General features: G+C 35.4%; 1 protein-coding gene across 2 annotated transcripts in view; it reads left to right on the plus strand.

Moving 5' to 3' along the window:
• The window catches only part of LOC149535139 (lipid transporter), a 116,059-nt gene extending 103,546 nt beyond the window's left edge, over positions 1–12,513 (plus strand). For both annotated transcript variants that reach the window (XM_089804352.1, XM_089804351.1), the window contains exons 11-14: positions 10,421–10,576; positions 11,516–11,568; positions 11,708–11,892; positions 12,141–12,513. In XM_089804352.1, coding sequence (XP_089660478.1) covers positions 10,421–10,576; positions 11,516–11,568; positions 11,708–11,892; positions 12,141–12,213 — 467 coding nt within the window. In that variant the 3' untranslated portion in view covers positions 12,214–12,513. The remainder of the gene's footprint in view (positions 1–10,420; positions 10,577–11,515; positions 11,569–11,707; positions 11,893–12,140) is intronic.
• The last annotated feature ends 329 nt before the right edge of the window (positions 12,514–12,842 follow it).

A 12,842-nucleotide genomic window follows, 5' to 3' on the forward strand; every position in this document is an offset into this window, starting at 1 on the left:
ATTTAACATATGTAAACAATTATAGTACTGTTATACAAATATTATTTATAATTTTAGTAAAATGTATTGTTTGACTTTGAGACTTTGAAATACCAACATTTGAACATCTGAGAGTCACATGATTATAACGTGTGTGATCTTTGAATCATGACAAATTGATGATCAGAATAGTTCTCTAAATGCATTATTTTCTGTTTTCTATATGTAACTATTGTTATTTTTTAGCTGTGTTTTTTGTTAGTCATGAGTTTTATAGAAAACAAGTTATGCTGAATTTGAATTTTTTCCAATTATGTTCCACCCACATTAAATAAATATATATAAAACAGCACATTGTTTTGGTCGTAGCTGACCAAGATGGTTTGGTGAAACTTCCTAGCATAGTCAGTCTCATTGCTCCACATTGTGGAGCAAAAGAATGGGATGATCCCCAACAATTCTTTGTGGCTTCAGCTGGCCTTTCCATGGTATTCTGCACACTCAGTCCACACATTAAATCAAATGACATGGAACTGTAGCCAAAGCACAACAATATTAAATTACGCTATTCACCCATTCATACATAGAGTTATCTAGTAGAGGACAGTAATAAGCAATCAGCACGCATGACAAGCTAATATGATAAAACACATATCACCAGTATAACTCAAATTGAATCATGTTCGATTATACAAATCCACACCATCTGAGTATAAAAAATCCACATGTTCAATTAGATGTTTAATTCTCATAATTTCACTCGCATTTTAACTGAAATTAAATGCTTAATTAAATATCAAATCTTCATTAAGAATTTAATTACAATATTAAATTTGCCATGGATGATTTATTTAACATTACTTTTTTAATATAAAAATTCACATAATGACCAGCTTATAAACTATGGTTAGCAATATTACAAAAAAAACTATTCAAATTAAATCAACTCATTTTCCAGTGGAATCTATGTTGACTAATAACTGTACATAATAAAACATCACTGTTCATTGTAATGAAATCAGGAATCAACCTATTTATCAGAATAGCATTTTAAAATTCAAAATTTTAAGTAATGTTCATGATCATGATAAATTTGTTTTCAAACATGCAATTATCCTCATGAAAAACTCAGACAAAACTTCCAAATTTGTGCAATAGAACACACAAATCCCTAAATACAATCTCATAAATAATGAAGGCTATGAACACAATCACCTGTACCATCAATGAAATCAGGTCATCACCACTCAAATATGCAGCAGGGTTTACAACACTTATTAGTAGTTAATAATTACAATGCATGAAGCCTTGAATAATTAAAATTAACAATCTATTGGGTTTATCATCAATTAACATCATAAAGAAGCGTGCAAGTTAGACTATTTACATGTTGACTGAAATTAGATAATATTGTAAGAGTCGCTAGGCAAGAAGGGTGTGACCGAGGCCATATACTTTGGCTTTACTGGTTTGAGAATGTTATATCCCCTTTGCCAAGATAGGATTTATTAATAATAATAAAACTAAATGAAACTAAAATATGAAATAAATGAATGAATAATAATATTATAAAAATAAATAATAAATATAATAAATTAATGATCATATAAATCAAATATTATGTGTGTTTATCTGTTGTGTAAAGTTGCTTCTACAAAAAATATATAATAATAAATTCCATGGCATTTATCTATGTGAAAAAAAATATTACAGCATGATATCCAACAGCTGTAACAGCTGATATCTGACACAGTTTCTGACAGTGTTTGTGTCTTATCCTCTAAACTTCCGTACAATATGCAGCAAGGAAAAGCATTTCACAGAATCCTTGGAAAGGATTAAGGAATATTGTAAGGAGCTGCCTTCTTTGAGAGATTCCCGATGATGGACTCTTGTTAGACACCTTCACTGTAATGACTAGCATACGATAGATAAATGTTGGCACATATTGTGCAATAATCATACTGTAAATACTGAGTATTCACATCATTGACTACTACAACTGTGGATTAATGATTAGGGAGCGTTGAATAAACCTGGCAATAATAATGAAGCATTACTTAATCATAAGACATATTAAACTTGCTATCGATAAGTTATAGGGAAGATGTGGCACTGCGTGGTAATGAAATAATAATTTATAGTCAGCGTTTGCATAATGGTGCGACTAAGGGGTTTGAATAAGGGAATAGTTGTTATGAAGAGATAGGGCCGTATCTCTTGAAGGCATCATTCCACCATACATAGTATAAGATGAAAGTCAATTAGTCCCATTTGAAAATCATTGATTTGGAAGAGAATTGATGTTCATCGAAGGAAATAAACTATATTGCTGGCAAGCAGCAATGAAGTAAACTGTAATACTGTCACAAAATATTATATCTAAATCTTCTTAGCATAAAGAACTAGCAAATGATCACACACACACACACACACGCACACGCACACGCTAGGAAATGATCACACACACACGCACGCATACGCACACGCACACGCACACGCACATGCACACGCACACACACACGCACACGCACACGCTAGCAAATGATCACACACACACACACACACACATAAAAAACTAGCAAATGATCACACACACGCACACGCACACGCACACGCACACGCACACACTAGCAAATGATCACACACACACACACACGCACACGAACACGCACACGCACACGCGCACACACGCACACGCACACGCTAGCAAATGATCACACACACACACACACACATAAAGAACTAGCAAATAATCACGCACGCACACGCACACGCACACGCACACGTACACGCACACTCTTCTTAGCATAAAGAACTAGCAAATGATCACACACACACACACACACACACACACCTACACCCACACACGCACACGCACACGCACACACACACACACACACACACACACACTGGAAGTGGAAGCAGATTTTGTGCGAGGCAAAAGCGGACATGGCAGTCCTATGGATGCCTCCAAAAAGTGCATCTTGGGCTTCCGGGTGCTTAGCGTACGAAAAGATGCTTTTTGCAACCAAAAATCGCTTAAAAGCACATTAAAACATGTGTTTTGTATTTTTTTTAATGGGCCCTATTGGTAAAGGATTCACAATGTGCAAGGGCAAAGATGGGCAGGGGATGTCTAATGCACAAATAGTTTCATGTGTAAAAGAACAAGAAGATGCTGATAAATTGGTTAAAAGATTAAAAATAAAAGTTTTTATCAACTTCCATCAGGGAAGAAAAACAATGCAATTACCCACTGAACCAATGTATCGTCTAAATATCTATTAAAAATGGAGGCAAGAGAGATTGCTGATCAAGCCATTGCACATTGGCTTTATGCCAATGGTATTCTTTTCAACTTGGTGAGATCGCCATATTAGGAGGACATGGTGGCAGCCATCAATAAAGCACCAATTTATTACACAAGTCCCAGGCATGAAAAAGGTGTACGTACCACTCTATTGCAAAAAGAGAAGATTATAAATTCTTGGAAAAATTTGGGTGTTTCTATTGTTTCTGATGGATGGAAAGATACCTGATTATTGATTAATGTGATTGCGGTGTCACCCAAAGGGACAATCTTTTTGAAGGTAGTTGATTGTGAAGGGGAAGTGAAAGATTCACAATTCATTTCCAAAATTTTAATTGAAGCCATAGAGATGGTGGGTAGTGATAAAGTGGTCCAAGTGATTACAGACAATGCCAAAAATTTTAAGGGGTAGGTACTTTGGTTAATGGTCAGTATGAGGTTTTGACGAACCATCACATGTCACAATTGATATTTAGATCATTCTCCAAATTGGAGTTGTTGAAGGCAAATTGTAATTACTAAATTTAGTTTATTTATTTGATTTGAATTAATTTTATGTCATCATCAATTATCAAATTGTATATAACTTTTCTAAGTGTTTATTGACATATTGTTATTAACTTGCTTAGGTGGTTGAAACCCAATTTTCATCGCATACTATTGTTATGAGACAACTTGTCAAGGTGCAAGGAGCATTAAGCCAAATGGTTATTTTTTGCCAGTGGGGTATATGGAAGGGTTCAAATACAGAGAGGTCCCAAAAGATCAAGCTACTGATCTTGGACGAAAGTTGGTGGGCTCATGTGCAATTTGTATTAGATTTCACGGACCCTATAATGACTATGCTCTTCTTTGTTGATACAGATCAACCTTGTTTGGGGAATGTTTATGATGGCATGGACACAATGGTAGAGAAGGTAAAAATTTCCATACAAATACATGAGAATGACCCCACACAATGTGAAGCCTTATGCAATCAATTGGAAACAATAACTCATCATCATTGGGAAAAGATGACCACCCCATTGCACCTCCTTGCATATGCCTTATCTCCAAGCTACTATATCAAGGAAGTACTTGCTATGCCAAATAGAGTAGCACCATATGTAGATGAAGAAGTTGCTAGTGAGTGTTACAAAGCTTTTGCAATAATCTTCCAAAATCATGACATTCAAAAAAACGTTAGGACAAAATTTGACTTATTTGCTTCGGGAGCAAAACTTAGTCCAATTGCAATAAAGGACCAAAGTTACATAGGAGCTATCACATGTTGGTACCTCTATGGTCTACCATTTAAGCATCTACAACCTCTTGCAATCAAGATTCTCCACAAACAAGTTTATTAATTAATTTACCACTTGTATTCTACAATTCTTTGAATTGCTTTTCATTTTTTATGTTTTACTTTAATTTTGTGAACATTGTCCAGGTTCCAAGTTCTTTTGCTGCTTAATGGAATTGGAGTACATACTTCTTTGTCCAGTTAGTGAAGCGTAATCGGTTGGGCTAAAAAAAAAAACTAAAGACTTGGTTTACATTCATACCAACTTGCATTTTTTTCATGTAAGGAGGATCACTACAAGGAAGGGGCAACCAAGCTTTGGGATGTAGAACTTGAGAGTGTGAACTTGGATGCAATGATTCAAGATCTTACTGCTATAACAAATGATGATGCTAATAACATCATGACACATGATGCATCTAGCAGTGGAATTTTTTTCAGTTCAAATGATCTTGGATGCAACGATTCAAGATCTTACTGCTATAGCAGAGGATGATGCTAATAACATCATGACACATGATGCATCTAGCAATGGAATTGTTTTCAGTTCAAATGATCTTGAACTTGCAGCAGTTGGAGGAGTTTGAGTTGAGGAGGATTTTTTTTCAAATCCATATGATTTTGATTCAGATTGATGAACTTTGAATCATGAAATATATTTTGATTTTGTAACTCTAATGATTTCCTAATTTGTTTTGGAATTGTGAACATAGACGTATATGATATGGCTTATTCAATTGTTATTTGAATTTGGATTTGAAAATATGTGAACTTTCACATATCTTGATCAATGGTATTGGTGAAGTATCATACCATAAAATGATTTAGTTTTGTATATTTCTTGCATTTCTTTGGATATATATGTATGTATGTATGTGAATTATTGAGAAACAATGATTAAAATTAATAATGCGTAGCAAGGAAAAACATTTCACTAAATCATTGAAAAGGATTAAGGAATATCATAAGGAGCCTTTCTTTTCAGGAATAATTATAATGTTGTCACATATGTTGTTAAGTTGTTAAGTATGTTGTTGGGTTGTTAGCATATCCAAGGGCAAGTAGTTATGGGTTGTGACCATTCATCTCGCATCCCCTAGGGGTTTATATGTACTCTCTCGGTTGGAACATAGGATGATGATTGTATGGAGTCTTAGTGTCTTGTGGAGTTTGAACACTTGGATGTAAACTTAATTGGCGTTAATGAAGAAGTTGGCAATTCTCTGATATTGCATTGTTCTATGTTGTATTACATTCCTTCTTATCTACTCTATGCATTAATCACTTTACCCATAGCGGTAAACATTTGGTGTTGTTGTTGATACAAACTCGAGAAGTGACAGGGTGCTTATGGTGAAGGGAAAATCATGGGGCAGCCAGTTGTCCACTGTTCAAGTAGCAACTAAGAGCACAAAGAAGAAAACCCGTAACTCTTTGAAGGTGAACATGCATTGCCATCAGACTTTGTTGCATTTTTGCAAGCGTTGATTAAAACCTGCATCAAGAGGTAAGCCACATGAGAAAAGGTGTCTGAAAGCGTCGAGTGTAGTGCCCTCAAAGTGTATCTTGTAGTGGATCAGTTGATGTCTCATTTCCCTCGACTGTGTGCAAACCTTCCTTGCTCCTGAAAAGCATCGTGAGGAGACCAACCGTGGAAATTGAAGGCAACAAATTCTCCAAGCACATGAAGAGAAGTAATGCTAAAGGAATAGCCGAAGGGAAGAGAAATGAGATGAAACTCATCAGAGGCAACACAATTAAAACTTTATAAAGAGAAATAAAAATAAAAGAAAGCACCGAAGTTGTTACGATACTGTCATGTTGTTGATATGTATTGTACACAATTGATGAATTAATTTAGTGTTGGAAGTTCTTATATATATCATTTTTTGTGTCATTTTCATGCACAAAAGACAAAATTCATGCCGAACTTGGTAACAAAGATAAAAACATAAATGATTGTGAGGCTATTTGGAGGGCTTTATCACTAAAACAATAGGTGGAATGAAGAAGACGACTGAGTAGACTTGCCCAAAAGGATTGGTAGATAAAAATCAAATTGGCGTTGCGGAAGGCGAAGAAGCTGAGGGAGAATTCCGCAAGGAGTATAGTAGAGAGGAACGCCGTCAGGATTATGACAGGAAGACTTTATTGAAGAGACCAGGAACCGATTGAAAAAGTTTAATCCTCACACCATGCCCAGAGGTGAGGGAAGCTCAAAGGAATGAAGTGGAGGATACCAAAGACAAGACCATTGAGGACACAAGTGCTGCCTAAAGTGTCAGAGGGATATCGGGCACGATGGTCAACACAACCTGCGAGGGTCTAACCTACACAGTTTGGGAGCACAACCAATCGGAGGTAACGAAAATGGAAGGATGATGACACAAAAACAAAAACTATGCAACTAGGGTGAATGAAGAGATTGAACGTATGCTCAACGCGGGGATAGATGTATTGTATGTGTCTTGTCCAAAAATATGGGCATGACATATATGGACTCTTGTTAGACATTGTCACTATAATGCTTAGCAATCAATAGAGAAATTTTGGCATATAAATATCATCTAATATGATGAATTGTGCAGTAATCACAATATAAATATTGATGACTATTTGCATCGTCAACTTGACCTAATACTGTGAATTAATGACTAGGGAGTGGTGAATGCAAGCTTGCAATAATAACTAAGCGACAGTCAATCATAAGACATTAACCTTGTTATCAATAAGTCATAGGGAAGATATGGCACTGCTTGGTAATGAAGTTAATAATAATTCAACAAAACTAATAGTAACATCTTCGTTATTACTTTAGCAATAAAGAAGGCTGCAGCAACTTAAGGAATGACAATCTAAATACCAAAAGGATAGTTCCCAAGATAGGGTGGGGATTACTGATCAGTGACCCTCTAATCTTTGAGGGCAAAAGTCCCAAGGGAGGGCTTGGATCTGCAAATTGAGGGAATCTATTAAGTGGTCTCTAAGTGCCTTGGATTCTTTTCTTTAAAAAATTAAGAGTGGATCAAGCTTAGCAACAAGAAGTATAGATAGCATGTGAAATTAAATTACTTACCATGTAATACAAATGAGTGGTTGACCCTTCTTACATCATAGAATATTATATTTATAGGAAATCAATGCATTTTTATTATCAATTCAACTTAGGCTATAAGAGTTGAGATTAATAATTGAACTTAAATTGCCAAGGGACATTACAAACAATAGTTAGCTACCTAAGGTAGTGTTGTGACAATGTACTTGGTTGTGGTTTGGCTGCAAGATTTTAACATTCTAATCAGGGCTATTGAGAACTTGTCAACCAGCACTAAAATGATTTGAAAAATGTTTCTATGAAGTCATTTGTGTGCAATATTCACAAACTTTATACTCTTCAATCAAATCATTAATGAAAGATATAGCAATGCAAAACAGCATGCAATAAGACACATGATTTTTATTCTTGAGGAAAACCTTGTTAAGGGAAAAACCCCGGTGGGGATGATACCCACAAGATCATGCACTAATATGAAAAAGCCTCCATGGGAGACCTGACCCTGTTAGGAGTAAATACAGCGTATTTAGTACACCAGTCCCTGTTAATGGACATAACCCCTGTTAAAAGGTTCACAACCCTATTAGGAATTGATAGAGAACAAAGGGTGAAGGTTAAAGCCACCTTCAAGAGAACTGACTGTCTGAAGAATGAAAGATTAAATCCACCTTTGATGAATTGACTAAATGACAACTCAATTGTCTTTAGAGAGCCAATGAAGTACACAAGGAATGAGCACAAATCCCACTCATACCTCTATCAAAGCATTTGACCAACCTTTAGCTCTGATATGATATCCAGCATCAAGGTTCACACATATATTCACATTCACATACCCATACAAAAAGAAAATTACTTTCCTTTATACAAGATTCAAACAAGCAATTACGTTCTCCTATTAGGACTTCTCCAATGCACAAATAATTACATTAACCAATGCTAAGGTACCTACACACGATACCTATTACAAATATCAAAACATGGGCCAAGATCCATAATCAATGCTTGCCAATCCATATTACAGATTACACCTTCTAGTCGGCTCTCAGAAGCAATTATCCAAATGCTACATGCTAGCAACCAATACAACATGAGCCAAATGAACAACACATCCCGAAGAATGCACTAAATCGAGTGTTCTAACATGACTTATGCTCGGATACAATGATTCGGGCTCGCCATCAACTTATACTCAAAACACAATAATTACCTCTGGCATAATTCCTTGTCCCTGGCCTGCAACCAGTCTTCAACAAAACATTTGTAACTCTCTCATATTGTCACAAAAAGCTCTGTAACCATAGACATAGTGTCTACGCACACACTGAATTATAAATCCAAGCTCGCATACTCAGGAATGTTGCACACTATCTGTATTGTCCTGATCAATAGCCTATAACACATGATATCATAGTCTGTCTATCACATCTCTGAAACCTATGAACATATTTTGACATCAATAACAAAACCTGTATGTCAACACCTCATATAGAAACAATTCCAATCAACAACCTCCCAATGTCCAACATATCCAACAATCTCCTTCATCACCCAACAGTATCACCCCTTTTTTTGTGATTGATCAGGCTGCAGATCATTGTGCTCTGGACTCTGATGCAATCTAGCATCTTAATCTCTACCAATCTTCTTCTCTTCAATCTCTTAATGGTTTCCTTTTCTGATGAGCATTTGTTTCTCAGGTTCATTTGTGTTATATTGCTTTGTCTATACTGGCATGTTTAACATTACACCCCTTTGCTAGTATCTACTGTTTTAGTTTTAGACACTCCTTTAGGTTTTGAAGTTTTCTTTCAGCACCTCTACTTGCTAGTGTAACTTACTTTCGCATTCCATTTACATTTTGTCATCCATGAAAATTAATGTGTTCTTTTTTATTCATTAATTCCTTTTCCATCTAAAGATTAATTGGGCTATATGCAAAAAAAAATTATTTAAATTTGGAAGGTGTGATATTTTCATAGATCTATTGTACTGTATTAGGAAAATGAATAAAAGATTTGAGTTTTCTACTTTTAAATTTGTTAACGTTTCAAATAATTTTAATGTCAAAAGAAAACATGCTTTCTGAAACATTTGATAACATATGCTATTTCCATGGAATAAGTGGATTTTCTTTCATTGAAATAATGAAATTCACAATTATTTTGTTAACACGTGTGTGTTATTTTTCAAACTCTTCAATATGTATAAGTAGAGAACGCTACTGGCTACATTTAACATGTACTTCACCAATTAGATGGATGAGTCTGATAACAATTTACATATAGCCAGTACTTGTTAACAACAGAAAAACTCAACATATATGAAGGACCAATTAAATGAGGTATAATATATGCAAATAGGATGTTATTTAACTAGCCATCTCCCAGACCTGACCAATTTTACTCAGCCACAATGAGGTGATTGCTGCTGTACTTCATGAGCCATCCTTTTATAGTTTTCTACAGTTGTGTGGTTGTAAGCATTTGCTCGCTTTTTAGCTGGCTACACACATACAATGAGCATAAAGTTGCTGATGATTTCTTTTTTGTGGTTATATAGCCTTACGTTTTGTTATTATTGCAGTGCATTTAAAGCAAAGAGGTTTATGGTTTGTTCTTTACAGCTTCAAAGGAACATCATAAAATTTTCCTTTTTTTTCCTGGAGACATCATCTATATTTTTTTCTTGAGGTTCATCTACAATGCTGGGATTAAAGGCAGTTTTCATCTCTACTTTCCTAGATGGAGGGGATTTTGTCTTCGAATAGCTCACATTTTGTCTGATGTAGGTACAACTGAGGCTTTTTTGCACGCAGTTGGGACCAACCGGCAGCTTCTTTGGTCAAATGCTTCACTTGTGCTGTTCTCTGTTATTTATGTTTGTTTGAATATTACACTTGTTCAGAGGGCCGGAGCTGTTGGGCTTATCCTTGCAAATTTCATAAGTATCCTCTTACAACTCTCTCGTGCATTTTGTTATTGGTGCTTTTGCTTTTTCAGTGCACAGAATTGAGTATTGTGCATGCAATTACTTTTCACAGCATACTGTGCTGTGATTTTTTCCGGGTTAAATTTACTTACACAATTCCACAGGATATTTATTCTGTTGGCTAAATGAATGAGTCAATTCTCATGTCTGTAATACAGGCCATGGTAAAATTGGATAAACATCTAAATTGAATACATTTAATTACCTGATTACAAGAGAAGAATGACAGCAGTATATTGCAGTCGGCAAGATATCAAGAGAAGAATAGAAGAGACCATACAATATGAGTAAAAGAATGTGGAGGCTTAATATTAATCTTAGCCATTATTAACAGGCAAACTCAAAAAACTCTTGCAAGAATAACGAAATTTGCCAAGAGATCATCATCTAACCTCTACCTTCCATATATAGCATAACTTGGCTATGGTGAACCCATTGTTCCAATTAGGCCAACTAGTATTATAATAATTAAATGTGGGAACTGACAAATGATGAGTCCAAGTTCGTGTGTGTTATGAGCTGGTCACTGCATAAGTTGATGCATCCAACGAATTAAAAGCATCAGTACAATTACCAGATATTAGATTGTAGCGTTAGTCTATAAGTGCCTCAACTCTCATTCTATAGCATTTCTAGAGTCAGAAATCATTTTAAAATATTATCGATCTCCCTCTCTGTGCATGCATCATGTTTGCAAGTCCAATATTTTGTTGCGTTAACTACAAACATTTGTAGCCCATTTATTGCTGGATCCTATTTTGACTGTTAGGGCCGTTTATACTTTTATTTTTTTGGAGCTCAAACGAAAAGGATTACATTACATTTCATGAATGAGTTGCCATAGAGCGTAGTATTCTGTGTCAATCTATATTTTGTAACTTAACTTTATCCAAAGATATGCTTTTGCGGATCACATACTCATTAGTGTTCATCACAATATTTTTCAAGGTAAGCATGCAAATTCTATCCTATTCTACTATTTCCAGTCTACATTTAATTTTCAGAATGCAGAGAATGAGCCAATGAGCTAAGTGAAGCTATCTTAATATCTTTTATGGATTTTACATTGCTGTGTGTGTTTGAACAGGATACATCTTCCTTCAGTATGCTTCAGTGGTTGCCATCATCCAAAGTTCTTGCAGGTTTCTGCATTTCAGGCATTCTGACACGTATTTCTGAAAGCAAATTAGTGGACCATCAAAACTTCTTCCCTTCAGCAGCTATACATGTCAGCATGGGCTGTGCTTGTTTTGCAGTTCTGTCCGTTATGATGTATCCTTGGCTACGCTTTCATTACTATATAAGTTGCAAATTTTCTTTCATGCTACTTTTGATTGTAAGTTTGATAAACATTTCTTTAGTCTTTAAAAAATTGCACATGATGACTTTTTACGTGACGTAAAGTGAAAAAAGTCAAATTTTCTAACATTTCGTTTGTTGCATGTTTTGAAGTGATTTATATTCACCTTTCTTTTTTACACTTTTATTTGCAAGCTTCCTTGATCTAAGTCATGGGACAGATATCATTACGAGAGAGTTTTCATTCGCCAAATTCTTGATCTCCGCAAATCCAGAGATGTCCATAGGGACTAGCTGACGACAATGCATTACAACACTGGATCAGAGGCTCCTGTTAATTTAAAGATGCGAAATTGTAGTATTTGTGCAACTAGATGATTTTGGGTGTTGATGCCACAAGGGGTAGACCACCTTTGATGAATTAATGACCTTCGGAAGTTAACAAAAAATACATGTTATACAGAGAGGCTTGGTTGTAGAGACGGCAGATATTTGGGATCATAAACCGTTATGGTAAATACGTAATTTACTGTATGCACATATTGATATAAAATATGAAATGAAATAAGAATATGCGAGTCTTCACTTACTTAAGTTCCTGGATTTGATGGGGATGAATAATCATCTCATTTTTTCACTAGTTTAGCTTAATCAGATAGTCTTTGTTACGAAACATTCGTCAGAGAACGATTTAGCGTGTAGAGAAGATGATTGATGAGCATGCTGGTTCTTAGATGGCAATTGGTCATTGTCTAACTTTGAACCGTGTAGCCCACTTCACCACTTCGTCACTGAATTATGCATGTCCAGAAATTAAGCCTAGTGCAAACTGCATTTTTCCGGCCCCTGAGTGAGCAGATGTGTCAAAATTATTAGTTGCTCAAGTAATCCGAGTTCTCTTATCTTTCACCAAACTTCCTTAT

The sequence above is a fragment of the Cupressus sempervirens genome, chromosome 10 (assembly GCF_028749045.1).
Source record: "Cupressus sempervirens isolate cs-2001-9-10 chromosome 10, ASM2874904v1, whole genome shotgun sequence".
Taxonomy (NCBI): Eukaryota; Viridiplantae; Streptophyta; class Pinopsida; order Cupressales; family Cupressaceae; genus Cupressus; species Cupressus sempervirens.